The 21,391-nt window shown below is 38.9% G+C and overlaps 1 protein-coding gene across 1 annotated transcript in view; it reads right to left on the bottom strand.

Moving 5' to 3' along the window:
* Positions 1 to 21,391, bottom strand: part of TRPC6 (transient receptor potential cation channel subfamily C member 6) — a 107,487-nt gene that overhangs the window by 8,937 nt on the left and 77,159 nt on the right. Inside the window, exons 3-9 of the mRNA XM_075140098.1 lie at positions 20,342 to 20,527; positions 19,759 to 19,923; positions 14,358 to 14,571; positions 12,285 to 12,512; positions 6,051 to 6,315; positions 3,076 to 3,271; positions 1,281 to 1,484 (exon numbers count right to left, since the gene is read on the bottom strand). Of these exons, the coding sequence (XP_074996199.1) occupies positions 1,281 to 1,484; positions 3,076 to 3,271; positions 6,051 to 6,315; positions 12,285 to 12,512; positions 14,358 to 14,571; positions 19,759 to 19,923; positions 20,342 to 20,527 (1,458 nt within the window). The remainder of the gene's footprint in view (positions 1 to 1,280; positions 1,485 to 3,075; positions 3,272 to 6,050; positions 6,316 to 12,284; positions 12,513 to 14,357; positions 14,572 to 19,758; positions 19,924 to 20,341; positions 20,528 to 21,391) is intronic.

Below are 21,391 nucleotides of genomic sequence, written 5' to 3'. Positions count from 1 at the left end.
CATTTCTGAGCTCATGGAAGAGCAGATGGTGACTGGGAACAGTAAGTGTGGGTTTATGAAGAGTAAAACCTGCCTGATCATCCAGATGGCTTTCTGAGATAAAATTACTGGGTTTGCAGATGAGGGGAGAGCTGGAAATGTCATCTGCCCTGACTTTAGCAAGGGTTTTAACACTGTATCCTAGAATATTCTTGTACCCACATTAGGATGTTACTATTTGTACTGGCTGTCCACTGTATGGGTGGACAACTAGATGGGCAAAATCCTGGCTGGATGGTTGTGCTCAGAGGGTAGTATGGGGTCTTGTCCTGGGAGTTGCTCTTTTAAACATCTTTATCAATGACCAGGTGTCAGAGGTGTTGGAGCGCACTCCTGTCAACTTTGCAAACAAAGCCAAATTTGGGGGGGGAGTAGTTGATAGGCTTGAGGATAGGGATGCCATCCAGGAGGATGGGGCTGACAGGAACCCTGTGGATTTCAATAAGGACAAATGGGAAGGAACAACACAGGTTGGGGACTGGCTGGCTGGGGAGCAGCTCTGCAGAAACGGACCTGGAGGACTTGGGGGACAGTGAGAAAGATGTTAAAAAAATGCAGCAAGTTCAGCAGAGGGTCACCAAGATTTTTGGGGCTGGAGCACTTGCCCTGTGAAGACACACTGGGGAATCTGGGCTTGTTCAGCCTGAAGTAGAGATGGCTTCAGGCATACCTAACAGGAGCCCCCAGTGCATACGGGGAGGTCATTGAGGAGAAGGAGCTGGGCTCTTCACAGTGCTGCAGGACAGGAGGATGAGAGACAAAGGACAAGTTCAAACAAGAGGTAGAAGAAGCAACTTCTTCCCCATGATGGACAGTCAGATGGTGGCACATGCTGCCCGGAGAGGTTGTGCAGACTCCATCCTTGGAGGTTTTCAAGACCTGACTAGATGAAACCCTGAGCAACCTGGTCTGACCTCAGAGTTGACCCTGCTGTGAGCAGGAGGTTTGACCAGAGACCTCCTGAAGTCCCTCCCGGCCTGAATTATTCTCTGATTCTGTGACAAGAAGCAGGAAGAACTGTAAATTTACAATAGTATTTTTGGACTTTACTGATTACAAATGTAGACAAATATTTATACTAAAAAACAAAGCAAGAATTTCAGCCTGCATGTAGTGACTGACCTCAGTATGGACTAAGTATGTTGGGAAATCAATTGGAAAAAGAGGTCAACATGAAAAAACAAGTTAAAATTAGTTTTATCTTTTAAAATTAGCAGTCAGTATACACACTATACAATTACCTTGTTCATCTCTGCATCTTCCTGAAAGCTTTTCTTTTGGCACAGAAATGGTTTAGAAATCCATTTTTTGATTCTGAGTAGGAGATACAGCAAAGATTTTGGGCTTGGCACTAAGTTGAAGGGTACTGGAAGAGTTCTCCCTTCTTCAAAGTAAGAAAACCAAAGTTTAGCCCTTGCAAATTTCCATTCTACATCAGCATCATCCTGTAAAACAGAAACACGGCTGCTAATACCATCTTGACTATTAAAGATGCTCTAGATCAAGAACTCGTTTAAAATCTGTGAAAACCAAATTTCAATGAATGGAACTGTTCTTATTAATCCATTTAAAATAATGCAATTACAGAAGAACAAAGTGGATTTGATTTAAACGTTGTTTACTCCAGAGCGAGTGCTAACAGTCTGCAATACAGGATCACAAAGACAGACCTCTTTGTTTGGTGCTCTCTGTAAACACACTGATAAGAATGAAAGCTCTGACTTAAAAGCACCCAATACAATGCCCAATGTAGAGCTTCATGGCAACACTCAAATTCATCTGTTAGGGCTTGACCGAGTAGTCGCTTGCTTGGAACACTGTCATGCTCAGTAAGTAAAATGGAAAAATCCCATATTAATGTAACAAAAATGTAAATCTCTCAATGAGACTACCAGCTCTGATTTCTTATGTTATTGGTCCCTTCTGTAGCAATTAGTCTATTATCTTTTTTGTGAAGAAGACATAGTATCAGAATTTTAAATGAAAATTTTACTCTATTACTTTAAAGATGAAGTTAAAAAAGATTAGATGATTCTTGCCTAATTCCTTCTACTAGCTGGAATATAAAATTAAATCAGGTATGCTATCATCACCACGGTTTATGTTTAACATTTATGATAGCCAAAAGACTTACTCTATTCCTCCCTGTAAAGTTCAAGAGGGTTTTCTGGAGAAAGGACTGATGTCATGTTCAAGGACATGACTCAATATTGCTGTAGCTGTTTTTGAAGCTGTTTGTATCCAGTCACCATATTTTTTGATAATAGCCCAATTTTTGTTGCTTTGAACCTGATAGTTCTGTGGCCTCCCGAGTCAGAAGAATCTGAACCTCCCTAGAGAATGTGTGTTGCTCTTGCTCAAGCTCGACAACACTACAGCCCCAAACCAAAGCCCAGAACCTGGGACCAGAGCGGTGTCAAACAACTTGAGTCTGCTGCTTTGTGGCAAGGGTGTCACCTGGGAAAGGCTGGGATGGCTCCTGGAGATCTGCTTCCTTTTTTTCTAAACAGCGATAATTATTTAGCCCTTTGTTTTCCATGGCATGCAAAAGTTCATGCTGATTTTCAGTAGCCCTGCTGATTACTTTGTCAAGTAAAGTTTTGTTCACTGCAGAGGACTAGAGCAACCGTTGTTTAAATAAAAGAAAACAGCATGTTACAGACTTGCTTGCAAGGTCAAGGCATAGGAACGAGAACATCCTTGCAGCAAGAGGGACACTACTCAAATAATAACTACAAATGAGGCAAATGAAAGATTCACAAAGTCACACAATGTAGCCCATCCTCTTCAGGAACATAACACAGTTCAACAGCAGTTTCTTAGTCCAGTCTATTGCAAGCACATGCAGCTGGGTAATTTCCAGGTATTTTGTAATAAACATGTACAGTGGAATTAATATTTTCTCCTAATATATTCCAAAAGCCTATGTGTTACTTTTCTTAAATAAGATGTCAACAAGAAAGATTTTCCAGGAGATTTAGACAATTAGCTATAACAGTAAATGTGGTGATATCTCATCATAAACAGAATTTTTACCTCAATTTCCTGGAATGAACTGTTGATCATTGCGATAAGCATGTTCAGTAAGACGATGACCATGGTAACATTATAGACTCCATAAAGGACATAACCAATATTTTCAATAAATTTGTGTTTATAATTGATGACAACTGATTTAACTTCTGAAAGTCCAAATATAGCCCAGAACAATGTCTTGAAACTTTCTTCAACACTAAAAGGAGAAATTGAACACATGCATATGTTACTGAAGAAAAGCTGTATATTCTTATTGTATAAATTGCCAGTTACCATTTTTATATAGTGTACAAATTTTTCCATTATCATAATGTAGAACTCTATCATAGTGATATTATGCAGAACAAGTAGACTATCTAATTTCATATGTACAAGGTGTTTCATAATATAAGATTCCTAATATTTAGGACTGACAATAAAACCATCTGATTCAGTCTAGGAATTATATATACATCCTCAAAAGAATATTACAATGATTCACTTGTTAACTACTTTAATCTACATGCTACATGCTTGCTGGTAATGCCAATGTAAATAACAAAAATAATTAACCTGTAAATACTTTATTTTAATTGCATCATTAGTTCACTCAGTATGAATTATTTCACCATTAATATGACTAACATTCTGAAACTGTGAAGAAGACAGGATGTCTGATTGCAAATCAGCATTTTTCAAAAAATGAGTCTCACACACCATTTCACAAATTCAGGGTAAAGGCAATAAGCCATGGTGTGGGGATACTGATTTTTTTCCAGGTTAGTTCATTTAAATACATGTATTTCCTCTTAATCAGTTTTTTTTTTATTTTTATATATATAAAAACATATAAACATAAGTCCAAACCTCTGAGGTATCTTTTCCTACCTATCCCCACCTGTTTGAAAACATACTTTCTGTTGCTTTGATGAAGAGATCTCAGCTTCCCATATCCAAAAATGCAGTAGCATTGCAAAGCATATTCTGAATTTTATTGCTTTATTGTTAAGAAAAAAAGTTAAAAGAAACTTGTAATTTTTAGTCATGAATTTACTTTTCCACTTACAATATTTTATCAGTATTCCATCTGTGAGTTGTAGTTTATCTATTGTGTGAACTAATAATAATAAAAATAATAAAAAAGTAGTAACAAATTTTTCCCTTGTGGCCAAGTTTGCTTCCTGGCTGAGTATACTTCATAACAGCTATAGCTTGAATATCATGACAGCCAGAAATTAAGTGGGCAAGAGCTGCAGAGCCTGGAAAAGAATGAGTTTCCACTCAAGTGATCTATCTCAAAATCACAGCTAGAAATGAGAGGCATGACAAATGTATACCAAATAACTCCTGACAGACAGAGTAAATTCAGAATTTCTCTTCTTATGATGGGAGAAGAAAAAAAGAAATAAATAAAAAGGAAATAGAGAGTCAAAAAAAAAAAAAAGGGAATATATTTTCTCCTCTCAAGATGGAATAGATTATTGCCATTGGAAACTATGGGGAGCCAGAGCTGAAAATAGGGATTAGATCTTTTTTATGACTGGTAAGAATATACAGAGTTGTCTGAATTAAATAAGAAGTATTTTATAACGTGTATCACATTGTAGTGATTAGTCTGCTTCAATTACAGACGACAGCAGCAGCTGATGGAGGAACCAGCCTTGCTCCCACGTGCTGCAGGGAGCCGCCTCGCTGCGCTCTGAAGTGCCGGTGCTGCCGCCCTTGCAGGCAGGATGCTGCCCCGCAGGCCCAGGGTCTGACCCAGTCTATGTCCCGAAATCCCTGAACCACAGGTTGCACTGACAGGTCATCTGACGTACGTACAGTGCTGTGTAAAGGGTCTGAGGTACTTCTGTTTTTTTACAAGCCTCCCCAGCCTAATGCAGCCCAGGCTTCTGCCACGCTGCTTTCAGCCAGTCAGCCCCAGCCTGTCCTGGTGCCCGAGGTTATTCCTCCCCAGGGGCAGGACACGGCACTTCCCTGTGCTGAACTTCACGAGGTCTCTGTCTCATTTCTCCAACCCGTCAAGGTCCTTCTGAGTGGCATCGTAACCAGCTGGCCTATCAGTCACTCTTGTTCATCCATAGAGGCCTCTTGACACCTTTGCTTGATTTGCCCATTGAGACACGTGCTGAAAAGGCAATCTTGAGAGCTGAAAAGGCAATTCTTAAAAATCAACCAGCTTCCCTGGACTGCCCTTCCCTTCAGGGTCTTATCTCATGAGATTCTTCCCTGAACAGCCCAAAGTCTGCTCTCCTGAAGTCCGGGGTTGTGATCCTGTTATTTGCCTTGCTCTCTCTCCTCAGGAACCTGAACTCCACCATCTCATGGTCAGCCAAGGCTGTTCCCAACCTTCACATACCCAACCAGTTCTTCCCTGTTTGTAAAAGTCAGGGGTCACAAAACTCCTCTCCGCATCAGCTCCTCAATCACCTGTGTCAGGAATTTATTGTCAATGCTCTGCAGAAACCTCCTGGATTGCTTGTGCCCTGCTGTGTCGTCCCTCCAGCAGATATCAGGATGGTTAAAAATCCCCATAAGGACCAGGGCCTGCAAGTGTGAGGCTTCTTCCAGTTGTCTGAAAAAGGCCTCATCTACTTTGCCTTCCTGATCAGGCATTCCATAGCAGACATCCACTACAACATCACCCATGTTGATCTGCCCTCTAATCCTGACCTATAAGCTCTGGCTGGCTCATCATCTATCCCAAGGCAGAGGTACAGCCATTCCTGCTACTGTCTCACGTAAAGGCCAACTACATCTCAGCTTTCCAGCCTGGCTTTCCTGATTTATCATAGCAAGAGCTCATCCTCTGATTTCAAATATATCCTTTAAGTACCAGTACAGGAGAGAAAATTACTACTTAATCCAAGACGAAGAAATTTTTAAGATGCAAACAATTATAAAACAATTAGTAGACTTAACACATATGATGCAAGCAACAGACTTTCCATAAAAATAGCCCACAATAGAATGGTTTAATCAGTTGTACTTACGTTGTGAATGCTTCATTTTGTTTTGCCCCCAGATAGTAGGAATAGAGATTAAACATGCCTATCATGAAAGCCACAAACACCATGATAAATATCACCATGAACTTGAAGATGTCTTTCACAGTTCTGCCAAGCGATATCTGCAGTGGTCCAAAGCTTTCATTAGCTGGTAAGATGTAGGCTATTCTGGAGAAACTTAATACTACCGCAATTGCATACAGGCCTTCGGATATGATCTGAGGATCAGATGGATCCCAGTTTATTCTGGCTAGAAACAAAAGATGAGAATTTTGGTCAGTATTTCAAAGTCCCCCTTAGGCTGTTTACTGAAGTACTCTCTTTTGGTGAGTAACAATGAACCAGTCAGTGTAAATTGGAATTGAATGCAATGGTGCTATGCAAATTTGGAACAGATAAGATGCAGTCTTCATGGCTTTTTTCCTTTATTGTACATTGCATCATGAATTTTCAGCAATTTTCACTTGCAGAAAAATTCTAAGACTTTGTTGTCTAAAAGTAAGGATCAGTTACTTTCTACCCTTTCAAACTTAAAAAACACATAGAAAATCTACTTCCTCACTGAGAGCTGTGAATACTTAGGTATTAACTTGGGCTTCCATGGGCCAAGTATGACTGCTCAAGTGGTTGTCCACTACATCACAGTGCTCAGCGAATGTCTTACGTGAAGATGCTGCTAGAAATAGAAGTGAAAGGAAGATACCTTGTTATGACTGAAACAGAAGTCCACCTACTACTCTAGGGCTGGGGAAGCATTTTATTTTACTTATGTTTTACTCTCTTCTTTTTCAACTTAATCAGAAGTGTAATTTTTAATTAGAAGAAACCATGAGTGGGCTTCAGTTCGAGATTAAGATGTCTACAGACAGCTATCCAAAAGGAAGGTACAATCAGTCCATCCTAGAGAGCGCTTGGGGCTTGATTCAGACACCTGAGCAAAGACATCCATTGCCATTTGAGACGCCTAGGGTATCCAAGATTATTTGTACAGATCTGTCCGAGGTTTTTTTGGAGCAGCACCTTGACAATTCAAATGGCACTATTCACTTATGTTTGGCCAATTGAATTGAGCCCGGTAGAGATAAAACTATTTCACAGTTCCACTGACTCTACTGATTAGATCTCCATTGATTATAAAGGTGGGCTGCAAGATCACTGCCATAACTTTTTGGGAGTTGAATCCCAACCTATTAGAGAATTTAAGTAAAATTCAGCTTATGGTGTCAGATGATGAAAACTGAATAAATTAAATTAGAAATGTGATTTGTTTGAGCTATCCGAAATGAACTGTTTAGATGTGGGGATCTGGAATCATTAAATGCCATCCACAACTCCAAAACTGTGGAATCAATGTTTCTCTACTTTTTCTATCTACTCCATCTTCTTACTCATAGTGAAATGGTAATGGCTCCCTTTTCTGACATACATCAAACACCCATTTCCATCACCTTTTCTATCATCATTTCTATCAATCTCTTCTTTTGAAGCTAATCCACTTGTGTGAATTACTTGAACATCCTTTGGATCATGAGTGAACGTGACATTGCTGTTTCATAGAGAACACATTCAGCTGAAGAGGGGAACATTCCAGTTCAAACCTGTGCTTAAATAAATATTTATAGAAAAGTGTCAGAAGGAGAAATCCAAAGCACTAACATTCAGGATATTTCCTAGCTGGAGATTAAGCCATTCTCCCATGAGGTGGGAGGTTTAAGTTCAATTCACTACTGTGCTTCAGGCAAAGAGAAGAGGTTAAGCTGGGATGGGTTTCCTACATCCCAGGAGAGTGTTGTCATCTGTGTTTATTCTACTGTAAATGCCAAAAAATGATACAAATAATTTATACTGCAATGAAGGCAATCACTGGCATTTGGAAAAATACTAATTTGAGACGTTAACTAACAAATAACCATTTAATAAAGTATGAGAAAATTATATTCTTCAAGGAACTTACTGCCATGCCGGTATTTGTGTACCATGACAAAGTAATGAATGACTCTGGTTTTAGGCACAACAAGGCTCAGTTAGCACATATTCATTGCCTTGGTAGCTGCTGTGTGTTTCTTGTAGGTATGTGCATATTCTTTTGTTTATTGTCACTGTAAAGCCTACTACACACTATATTTAAATGAGAAAATGTCTGTATGGCAAAAGACTGCACATTTTCACATAGGCAGACATACCTATGTTAACTTTACCTCAGATTTCATGAATAACTGAAATCAAAGACGTCCATGAATAACTGAAATCAAAGACATCGGATGTTTCAGTATGGGCTAGTAGCCAGATGTCTTTCAGGATTCCAGATGAGCTGTATTATCACAGAAAGTTTGAGGTGGGAAGGGACTTCTGGAGGTCATCTGGTCCAAGACCTCTGCTCAAGCAGGGCCACCTAGAGCCAGTTGCCCAGGATCATGTCCAGATGGCATTTGAATATCTCCAAGGATGGAGACTCCACCACTTCACTGAGCAACCTGTGCCAGTGCTTGGTCACCCACACAATAAAAACTTGTTTCCTGTGTTTCAGTTTGTGCCCCTTGCCTCTCGTCCTGTCACTGAAAAGAGCCTGGCTCCGTTCTCTTTGCACCCTCTCTTCAGGTATTTATATACATTCACGAGATCCCCTCCTGAGTCTTCCCTTCTCCAGGGTGAACAGTCCCAGCTTTCTCAGCCTTTCCTTACAGAACGGATGTGCCGGTCCCTTCATCACCTTTGTGGCTTTTCATAGGCCCTTCTCTCCAATATGTCCATGTCTCTCTTGTACTGGGAAGACCAGAACTGGACACAGGACTCCAGGTATGGCCTCACCAGCACTGAGCAGAGGGGAAGGATCGCCTCCCTCCACCTGCTAGCAATGCTTTGCCTAGCGCAGCCCAGGATACCATTGACCTTCTTTGCCGCAAGGGCCCTTTGCTGGCTCATGTTCAACCTGGTGTCCACCAAGTTATGTTTGCTAGCCTATGATAAAATCTGTGGCATTAAATATTCATTATTAATATTATTCATGTTAGTATGACCAAACATAGATGTTCTCCAAGCAGACTTCAGTGTACATGAGGGTAGGAAGGCTCTGCAGAGGGATCTGGACAGGCTGGATCGATGGGCTGAGGCCAATTGTATGAGGTTCAACAAGGCCAAGTGCCGGGTCCTGCACTTCGGCCACAACAACCCCAGGCAACGCTACAGGCTTGGGGAAGAGTGGCTGGAAAGCTGCCCGGAGGAAAAGGACCTGGGGGTGCTGGTTGACAGCCGGCTGAACATGAGCCGGCAGTGTGCCCAGGTGGCCAAGAAGGCCGATAGCACTCTGGTCTGTATCTGAAATAGTGTGGCCAGCAGGAGTAGGGAAGTGATCGTGCCCCTGTACTCGGCACTGGTGAGGCCGCACCTCGCATACTGTGTTCAGTTTTGGGCTCTCACTACAAGACAGACATCGAGGAGCGTCTTCAAAGAACGACAAAGCTCATGAAGGATCTAGAGCACAAGTCCTATGAGAAGCAGCTGAGGGAACTGGGGTTGTTTAGCTGCAGAAAAGGAGGCTCAGGGGAGACCTTATCGCTCTCTACAACTACCTGAAAGGGGGTTGTAGCGAGGTTGGTGTTGGTCTCTCCTGCCAAGTAACTAGCGATAGGACGAGAGGAAATGGCCTCAAGTTGCGCCAAGGGAGGTTTAGATTGGATATTAGGAAAAATTTCTTCACCAAAAGGGTTGTCGGACATTGGAACAGGCTGCCCAGGGAAGTGGTTGAGTCACCATCCCTGGAGGTATTTAAAAGACGTGTAGATGTGGCACTTAGGGACATGGTTTCGTGGTGGACTTGGCAGTGTTAGGTTTACGGTTGGACTCAATTATCTTAAAAGTCTTTTCCAACGTAAATGATTCTATGATTCTATACACTAAAAAATGACTCAACTCTGCTTAAGACAAAGTCACAACTCATGACTGATGTCAACAGAAACTGCCTTGCTAGACGATACAGTATTATATAGCATAAATGAGTTACAAGACTTCTGCTTGTCATACCCAGAAACTATGAACATACACAGTCCTTGTTTGCAAATTCTTCAAGTGGGTGTTACTGAAAACTGAATTAATATTTAACCAGCTGCTTTTATAACTTATGTGAAATTTGTAACTTTCCAGTAAAATTCATAAGACTACAATTTAATAGGTTTCAGAATATATATATTAATTGCTCTACAGCCTGGATAATGAAGAAATGCAACCTTATCAGAAACAGTATTTGAAGCATAGAATAGAGATAGAAACTGATGTAATTCAGTGTCTAGAGAGAAATATCCAATAAAGGGAAGAGAAATGTGGTGGTGTGGAGAGTGAACACAAGGAAACAGAGCATAATTTTTTCTCATTTGGGCAAAATAGCTTCTAGTCACTTCTCATATATGCCAAGCAAGTTTATTAACATTTTTATCTCTTACTCATAAAAAGAGTGGATTGAGAAATATTAAAATAATGTAACAGAGTCTCTGAGCAAAGAATATATAAAAGATACATTGGTTATGTTGGCAAAGCAGGTTTAAGAAGTTCCTGCATCTCATTGCTTAGTTCTGCCCCTGCATTACAGCACATCACATTCGCAGTTGTGCCAACACAAGTGTTTGCAGGTGTGGTGGTGCAATCCCCCCCCGCCTCCTGGGCCGCTCCACGATCTCAGAAACTCCCATTAAACCTTGGCCTTGGTGTAATGAGTCAGGCCGTGAAGCGTCCCTTTACCATATCAGGAACTCTTGCGTAGCTGAGGCTGGGGAAGGTACTGATCGTACCAGAAACTTCTGCTGCCTGGCCCAAGTGGAGGACAAGAGCGGGGATAATTGTCATGCCCTGATACCTTTATCTGAGTCGTAGCTCAGTGGAACGATACTATTGTTACTGAAACTGTAAGAGTTTTGACGGATGACTAAAGTCAATCATCTTGTGACCCTATAAACAGCGGTCCCAAGTGAGACCCTTTGAGCTCTCCTGGACCGCAGCAGGCTACGTCCAGCATCTCCCTCTGAGTGGAACGCTCCTCAGAGTTTGCAAACTCTCGAGTTTGTGATATTCAGAGGACCATCGCCAACTGGCACGGGACCTGGGCTGCAACACTCCTCGAGGCTCAACCCTTTGCCCGTTGAGAAATGCCAAGACATTTGACGTGAGTATTTCACTGAATTCCAGGGGGATTTTTAACAGGTATATCTTTGTATATTTATCTATCTTTGTATCCATGTGCATGTGTGTGTGAATTGATGGAAGTACCTGCAAGCAAATACAGTCTGCTAAAATCTTATGATCTATCTTAGGATTGTGAATGAACCTTAGACTGCTGCTAAACACATATAATCCCTTAGACATATACTGTTGACCAAGTCTGAGACTACGGGTAGATCTAGCCAGGTCTACCCTGAACCTCATGACTCAACAGGAGGGTCTCCTTACCCTTTTTGTATTAGACATAAACTGTTGTCCAAGTCTGAGACTAAGATTGGATCCAGCTGGGTCTTCTCCGAACCTCGTACTCAATGGGAGGGTCTCCCTTAACCTTTTCATCCTCAGCCTCTGTATAAATCATTCCAACTCAATTCTAACACAGTACCCTGGTTTCGGCTGGGATAGAGTTAATTTTCTTGCTAGTAGTTGGCATAGTGCTGTGTTTTGGATTTAGTATGAGAAGAATGTTGATAACACGCTGATGTTTTAGTTGTTGCTAAGTAGTGTTTACACTAATCAAGGATTTTTCAGCTTCCCATGCTCTTTTCCTTTGTATGCTTCATCCATGTAGTAAGTGATAGAGTGAATCTTGCCATCAAACTCTGTTAAGTTGCACGTTTATAAATTTCTGTTAAAATCACTTTCTGCTAATACCTTCGACAGCGATTCTTTGAGCGGCCTCTAAACCACTCATTTGCAACAGCAGGATAGCATTGTGTAATTGAACAGATGAAATTATCTGGATTAAAATAATCTTGAAAAGGGGTGGGATGACAGTAGGGTTACTTTGATCTTAGATCATTTCAGTGCTTGATGTCTAGAACAGTCCCCAAAGAGATGTGTGAGCATAGCCAAGAGAACTGTGATCAAATAGTAGGGATGAGAAAGAGAAGAAGGGGTGGGAATTCCTTAAGCAGTACATCATGGAACTAAAGTATTGGAGACTTATTAACAGCAAGTCAATTCATCTTGGCCCAAGAAGTAAGTCTTAATCACGTGCAATCAACTCACCCAAGGTGTAGTATTTTATGTTGGGCTCCAGTGTTGGACTTGTCAGATCTTTCATATTTGCATCAACGAAGTTCTGGGCTCTGGACGCATGCCAAAATGCCATAAACCTTGCTATGAATGATGCTGCAAAAATTGCTAACATACCAAAATCAAGCATATTCCATAACTCAAAAAGGTACTCCTTTGGACCTTGAGACCAAATTTCTTTACATTCAGACCATATCATGCCTGTATAAGACAAAACAGAGAAAACAGTGTGTTCTTTTATCTTCATGTTTGTTTTATTTGATATTTTATTATGTAGAGGATATGCTCTTGGTTACAGTCAAACTGAAAACCATTTTGGTCAGTGGGAGTTCGAACACAAACTAAAATCCTTGAACCTGCCAATTCATATACATTCCAGCATTTCTTTCTCATGTGAGTAATAATAAGTCTCTCATACTGCTTTTTCCTGTACAACTACAAAAGCTTTCAAAGAGAAGAATGGGATATGAGTATTACCATTTGTTACAGACACAGAAAGAGACTGAAAGAGCAGAAATGCTCTGGCATGATTATATACTGGTAGAACTAATAGCAGAACTCACATTTTCTTATTTGCAGAGTACCCTGGGTAGAGTCTATTTTACTGAAATTGCAAATATGTGTGACAAATGAAAGTAAAAATCAGACCTAATGCTTCTTCAATAAAGCAAAGGTATCTGTTTGATTCCTAATCATTCCCCCTTAATAATAAAATATAGGAGTACAGTATTAGTTTATGGCATCCTTTTTATTGCGCAAATCCTTCTGCTTTTCAAGATAAAATTTATTTAATCATGAATTACATTTCTGGGATTCTAAAGAGAGTTAATAAAAGCCTGAATTGGAATAATGACACTATTTTTTGCACTTATCGAATTGTCTGAAGGAACTTTTAATCATTTTCAGATAAGGACAATTATAATGTTAATTACAGTAATTAAATTCAGTGCTACATCTGTATGCACTGAATTAATTTCTCATAAACCATCTTATGCATGACACTGAAATAAATGAAAATAGATTAAATTAGCAAAATAGAACTTCAAACTGGAAAATTACTATTTACTCCTTTATTATCAGATGAAAACACTGATATTTATAGAATATTTGGAAATCTAAGTGCCATATTACTCCCATAATACACAACTATACTAACTTATATACAGCTATATGATGAAATAAATAAACATTGTCAATGTCTTTTAAAGCTATAAGAATCAGTTGGTGTACAAATGGCTCCAATTTCAATCACAGCGAGCTCATAAAAGCAAAATATTTTAAATGCATAAGCTCTTGAATGGAAACAGATTTTACTTAGCTTGAATTTAACTCTCCCATATTACTGACTTAACAACCTGAACCCAGATCTTTAAAATATTTGGGCATCTAAACCCCACTGGAATAAATGGCATTAGATTTGTAAATAAGAATCAGACAGCTAAAATATTTTTGAGGGTCTGTGGTCAAGTTCTTATGCATCATCGAATTGAATGCGTCAGCTCAGAATACTATTCATAGTATTCATTTCATCCCTATGTTGGGATGGCAAAATCTACTGCTGAATGTTCAGGGGTCTATATTCTGCTTCTCTTTTGTCAATAATACATTCAGCTATACACTATCAATTCTGCAGGCACACTTGCAAAATAAGAGAATCTTAGGGGATAGAGACAATTGGACACAAAAAAACTTGGCCCATGATGTGGAAATCTTTCCCCTTGGGAGTTGACACAGCCTGACTCAAAAAAAACCAGAAAACTGGTAGACGTAGACGCTTTCCTTTGATAGTCATAAAACTGAATTCATTCATATTCAGATGATGTAGATTTCACCTAGGTCCTTAACCTGAACGTTTGTGATTAACTAGGCACATGTGAATCCTGCTGACATCCAATAAGAAACATGAGGCCAATGTGGGAATGCAGCCAGTTGAATAAACTCCCTTTGTGGCAATTTTTACACATAACATTGATAGCAAAGGATTAAATTGGGTCCAGCTTCACTGAAATCATAGCAAGACAAATTTAAGCGAAAATTAATCTTTACCTATTACCCAAGAAATAATGAGCATCTCCATCCATGAGAAACAGGATGTTTTCATCCTAAATAGCTGTTTTACATTGCCTGTTGTTTCATTAGGTCGGAGTTTGGTGCCATCAAATCTGTCAGCTGCATTCATGACAAGTAGACCAAGAAAAATGGTGAAAGAGGCTGCATGGGCTACAAACTTCATAAATGGTCCACGCATTATCCTCCCGAGCTGCAACACAGGTTATAAAACACAAGGATATTGCATTGCCTTCTCCACAATAAAAATGTATAAAAAGAACAGTAACACAGAGAAATATATATTTCAGCAACACATAGGAACAAATATTTGGAAAAAGTTGTATACTATGACGCTATGCTGAAGGTCACCTTTAAAAGTTTCTCCTTATTTGCTATTTCCAGAGGGATAATCTATCAGTTTCACCATACATGTATTTTTAACTCAGTGTTCTGAAATAATTCTGTAATTATTTTGGGGCATCTATGTCTATTAAAGGTAATCAAGAGAAAAAATTATTATAGTTGTTGAATTTCTTACATGCTAGTCATCTCTATAAGGCAACAAAGAAAATGAGATTTTGGCACTTACTAAAAGCATTGTTATCACCAGGAGTGAATTATGACTAAAGAATTCCGTTTCCTGACTGATGTGATACTCAATTTAGCACAGTTATTGTGCAGTTTTCCCAACTTATTTTCTTTTAAAAAAAAAGTCATGAGGCCCCAAAAGGTTATGTTTATAGTTCTGTAGTGTCTTAATTTCCTTCCTGACTCCTTTAATGGAAATGTGCTCAACTTTGCCATGTTTAAGAACAACTTTAAAATGGTTTAGTGCAACACTTAAAAAACCTAAAAGTTCCATACAAACGCACACAAGGCTGAACTTTTAGCAATTATTTACTTTATTTTTGAGAGTGCTTGTATTAAGAGTAAAAGTCTTAGCTTGTTCATTTAGTTGGCAGCTGCAGAAAAATACTTTTTTATTTTAGATGAAGACAGTATCTGTATCTGACAAAAATTTCTTGGAAAGAATTGAAAGCAAGTGTCATGGATCTCAGCTGAGGCATATAACAATCTGTGGTCTGGAAAAGGGAGGGGAAAGCAGAAAGATAAGTTATTGGTATTCGTATTTTTGCTACACTTGTTTCACTATCAAAGTCAGAATTTTCCTGTCCTTACAGTCAGCTTTTACAGAAACACAGAATAAGAAGATGCAGCCAAGGACGCGATGGTAAGGTCTCAAATACAGATAACATTAAGAAAACTAGACAAATGTAGAAAGAAGATACTGTTAAAGGAACACTGTCAAGGTTAGCAGGCACAAAATTTGATCTTCTTTCTCCTTTATATTATTTTGCAAACCCATGCCATTCATTATGTTTGTGTTTCTCACTCAATAAAATTAACTTATCTTTTATTAAATAAAATATTCCATCAGCCTCATGAGATGAACTTCAACAACCAATTATTTTGCGTGAACTACAAAAAGAAAAGGTAATTGTCATGGGGAAAGATTTTATTTCAAGCTAGGAAGGAACAGTCATAAACAACACACAATAAAGCAGAGCCGGAAAATTATAAAGTACCTTGACAGTGTCCTTTTAAATGCATTATTCTTGTGTTCATAAACGAAGATGGCTTAGGAGAAAGATGCCAGAAAGAGACATAGCCAGAAAAGAAGAAAAAATACTGAAGGAGGTAATGTTAATATAACCCTTGATCAAAAAATACAAAATTTAAAAGACTGAACTCCTAGCATCGCCCCCCTCCCCCGCCTTCAAAAGAGACAGAAAAGTATTTTTTACATCTATATAGTAAAATCTCCCTAGAAACAGGACTGCCTATGGTTAAACTGATTACACAAACGCTGTAAGTTATTATGACATTGCCATATAACAGTGATCCAATAAAATCTTGAAATGACACTTTTAAAATTCCCAATCTCTTTATGGCAAAGATATAGGTCAGAAAACACGAATCAAGAGCAACATGTAAAGACAAGGCCATAATCTTGCAAGTTTGGACTTTTCTGTAAGATAGAGTCCCTCCTTAACACACTTTCACTGCGCATTTTGACATAATAAATTCCCTCCCATTGCACAGACCAAGGACATGATCTTCTAAATGCTCTGAATCTCTTTCTTTTAAGTGGTTTTGGTTTTGGGTTTTGTTTTGGGTTTTTTTCTGGTTTCTGACCCTCTGTGCTATGGTCTTTAGTTTGCTATAGAGTTTTGGAGAGTGTTTTATGGGTTAGTTTGGGTTAGGACAAGATATACAATAGTTATACTGTGTGGATACTTCCACATGTATTTGTCTGTATATAGGGTCACCTGAAATCGCTGGGGACTGGAGTCAGTGATTCGCATTATGCCACCTTTGTGACTCTGCAGAAACAATCAGTATTGTAACATTACGGAGTATGGCATTGATAAATAAATGATAAAATAGGACTCCAGGTAGCACATCTACCACAAAGGAGAAAAGGCCTGATAACAAAGAGGAGATAATGCATATACCTTTTTAGGAAGAACAATTTCCTAGCTCCTCATATACTGGACTCATAAACTTATATACTATTGTCGTGGTTTAACCTGGCAGGCAGCCAAATACCATGCAGCCGCTCGCTCACTCCCCCCGCCCCCCCAGCGGGACGGGGAGAGAATCGGAAGGGTAAGAGTGAGAAAAACTCGTGGGTTGAGATAAAGACAGTTTAATAGAACAGAAAAGGGAAAATAATGATAATAAATAATGATAGAATATACAAAATGAGTGATGCACAATGCAATTGCTCACCACCCGCGCTGACCGATAACCAAGTAGCGATCGGTACTTCCTGGATCACGCCTACCCTTCATATACTGAGCATGACGTCACATGGTATGGAATACCCCATTGGCCAGCTGGGCTGGCTGTCCTGATTATGTTCCCTCCCATCTCGTGTACCTAGCTCAGTCAGTAGGCACGGGAGCTGTCCTTGGACTAGGAGGGCACTTAGCAACAACTGAAAACATCAGTGTGTTATCAACATTCTTCTCGTACTAAATCCAAAACACAGCACTAGGAAGAAATTTAACCCTATCCCAGCCGAAACCAGGACAACTATAATGTTCAATTTCTTTTCCTCTACCACAGTGCAAAAGAGGAATGTGTATAATCCTCAGAACACACTTCTAGAAAGCATGTAGGGACTTATCAAGTTACTTCTTGATAAGGTGGCTGGGACCAGCGAAAGAAGACTGAATTTCAAATTCAGATCCCTCATCTTGGCCAGGGGCTGACTGAATTACTTAGGAATTCATAAAGCTAAAAATGTAAATTCTGTTATGAATTAGAGCTGAACAGCACAGACATTAGAGATTCTTGGAGATAACTGAAAAAAGTTTTTACTCTTTCAAAATGTCAAGTAATAAAATAGTATTCTAGAAGTTTTGGGTTAATTATGTCAGTAGTTAGACTGAATTACCAATCAGAAATGAAGAGCAAACAGTTCACAAAACTTCGAAGTGCCTCCATATGGATTGCTCGCTAAAACTCAAAGTAATCTTAATTCCTTGCGGCATCTGACATGAGTGAATTCCTGCCAAATCAACAGGACTTTGTCTACATATTTCTATGAAATTTCTTTCAGATCTGAAACTCTCAATTCAGTACCTGTGGTCCAAGCTCAAATTAATTTTTTCCTAAAGAGGAAACTGGTCAGCTATACAAGTAACTGACTGAGATGCTGAAATGTCATAAAGACATTTTTGCCTTTATCAGAGCCATGGCATGAGAATATAAAGAAATGTGTCAGAATAACTCCACTGCAAGCTGTTATTTTCACCACAAATACTGTATTTTCTCTCTCTTCTGTCACTGTGCCCTATAGTGCCAAACCTGGAAAAAGAATGGGTAGTTTATCTTGGTAAGAGGAGAAGAGATTTACAAAATTCATACACAGAATGAACTCTGTTGATATAGATTGTGTTCTGTATTGGAGCCATCCTATCCTGAAATTAAAAAGTGAACATTTTTGTCTTCAAAAAACAGATGAATCAAATTTTGAAGTATGAGTGAAGCACAAGGTAAGAAATGGCAGCGGGTGAAAAAGGTGGATTAGATTTTACATTTGCAGAATATAATGAAACAAAAAGCATTCAACATATAAATCACACGATGAGACAATTAAATAGCGACAGAGGAAGTGAAACCTTAAAGGATGTTGTCCCTTGAACCTTGACTTTAAAAAGCTACTTTGAAATAGCTTTTCCAGAATGTTCAAAATTACTTTAAGATCCAATAAATCATTGAAATAGGAAAATGACAAATAGATAAGTCACTGGTATAGTTGAAAACCAATTACTGAAGTATGTTGAATCTCAAGGCATGTTTTAAGACAAAAGTATTTGTCTTATATATCAGTATATAACTGATTTTTATTGTCCAGACTGAAATAAATGAAAAATATGGCGAAACAGAAAAGGCCCACCTTTCTCCTCTCAGAGAACAATAAAAAAACCCCACAAAGACCTCAGTCCTCTCTTTCAATCTTCCTCTTCCCCTGGAATCATTGTACGTGCACAGGATTCGACCTGCTAAAATCACGGATGTTATACTGTAACCTGTTGAATAATCCTTATAGGTTCCCATTTGTTCCTAACATACTCTCAAGGAAAATCTTCCATCAGTGTCCATTTAAAATGGATAGCGACCGACTAAAGCAGAGATTCAACACAAAGTTCAGAGAAGTCAGAGACTGCAACCCATCTTCAGTGGAAAGGCCTTCCATACTATGTATCATCCAAACCAGATACAGTGGTAGCATCCAGATCCAGACAGTGCATTATAAATGGATGCAGGGGAGGCTGAGTGACTGCTTTAAAAACCTCATGAAATACAGTGAGTGTTAGCACTGTCTTGACAACACAGTTCACTTTGACTTCTAGAAAAATGATGATGATTGTTTTAATTTCTGGCATTCATGTTTCAGCGACTTTTATCTATTAATTTTTAATCATCAAAAATAAAATTGCCTTTGAGGTAACTGGAATCAACGTACACTTGAACTTAGTCTAGCTCTGAATCAATGGGAAATGAGGATCCTCTGCCTCTGCCTACTAAGGCAACAACTAAATGAAGAATAGTTTGACTCATTATTTCTAAAGTACAATTTCTACAAGGCAACTCTTGCTCAACCATTGTAATTTAATACACATTGCATTTAACACAATACATTTACCTGTCTTAATTACAATTGTCAGAACATGCAATCTTGCAGCCATTCCATTCTAACTCAGCTTTAAAATAACACGTTTCTGAAGTATTATTTAAGCATGTCAGTAATTTATACCAGACAGGAATCTACATACCGATGATACAGGAGTTAATAAAAGGCCATTAGAAGATTTCACAGACTGACCTTACTGCAAGGAGCAATCCAGTAAGCCATTGAAAGGAATGGCAGTCCTACCGCAACAGCAAGAACCACCAGAAACTTCACTGCCATGGTCTGCTGCCGTAAACCTGACAAATTCTCATACCAGATTGAGAGAAGTTGTTGCTGGCAGTTTGGATGTGCTACAAACTGTAACAAAGAAAATGTGTATCAGTATTTGTTATCATGCAGTGTACATGACTGCTGTGCTATCCTCTGGTTTTTATTAAATCTTGTACTTTTCCAGGCTGCAGAAGTAGTGCAAATTTCTTCCATCTTTTTTTTTTTAAATAGATTAAAACTAAAAACAAGGAAATATCTACAAATTTTGCACATAGTTACACATTTTTTAGAGCCATTTGCTCTCACACTCACTGTGACCAGTATCCACCCCGAGTATCTGCTTCTTGTTTATATTGCAAGCTATTTGGGGCAAGGATTCTTTTGTATGTAAAATACACTGTGCAGAAGGGCCCAAATGTTCATTTAAGTGTCAGAGGCTACCAAAACAGAAACATTTAATAATAGCACAATTTAATACCACTATCATGACATCATAATTGCTTACTTTTTTAACTTCATACTTAATGGCGAGTTTTAAGCGGCTAAGGCTGGGGCGACCGTGTTCTCCATTATTATGGCTCATGTCTACATCACCATTCAAAATAGCTTCCACTTCTTCGGTATTTCTGCACAAATCAAGGAGTCCAACTACAAAATCCTTGCATTGCATAGACAATTTCTTGTAATCATTCTAGAAAAGAGAAGGAAAGAGAAGATAACTTGCTGTTTAGACCTAACACAAAAGTAATAGTTCTACATCCCAGCTACACATCTGTGAGCACCCATAATTTGTTTGCATATTGTAATGTTTTTTTTCTGGTAGATTAACAGCACTTTGTTATCAGGCATCTACTTCCCCTGAATGTTCAAAGAGTAGGATTCATCTCACCTTGGTTACCTTGGACATCTACATTATCAATTTTTACAACTGAGTTACTTCTCTAGACTTGCTTTAGAGCCAATTGAAAGTAAAAAAACACTTTCAGAAATATTGTATGACATTTTAATGACTATTTCAAGTTGAGATGAATAGCACAAGGGAAATTTTTCTGTTCACTGACTGTCACAGAAGTCTAGATAACTAGCTCAGATGTAGAAAGTTACACTGGAGAGACCTCAGTTGGACAAGATAAGCATCCTACAGAGAACACGTCTAAACAACTTCCCAACCTTCCTGAGAATTACATAAATATATTGAATTTTCTTAGGCCTTGAATTATTCTTGTAAATCTTATCTTTCTCATTTTCCAACATCTCTTTTAGCTTGCAAACACAAGATTTGATTGCTGTGTTTCAGCAACAGTGTCAGCAGTGCTACAGATAGCATGGTGATACCACATCTCTAACTTAGACTCAATGCTCTCTAGCTCAAATATCTCACAACAGGCTTCGACGTGTGAGCTAAAGTGTTGCTCTACAACTGCAGGTTCAGTTGCTTATTGCTTTAACTACCAAATATTCTTCTCAGTCACTGTTTTTCAAAAGGTGTAAGTCAAAACAGAAAAAGATATTTTGATCACTGCAATCCACAGTTCGTTAACCACTCCTTACTTGC

The sequence above is a fragment of the Calonectris borealis genome, chromosome 1, assembly GCF_964195595.1.
Source record: "Calonectris borealis chromosome 1, bCalBor7.hap1.2, whole genome shotgun sequence".
NCBI classification, from domain to species: Eukaryota; Metazoa; Chordata; class Aves; order Procellariiformes; family Procellariidae; genus Calonectris; species Calonectris borealis.
This window is presented reverse-complemented; position numbering and strand designations above follow the sequence as displayed.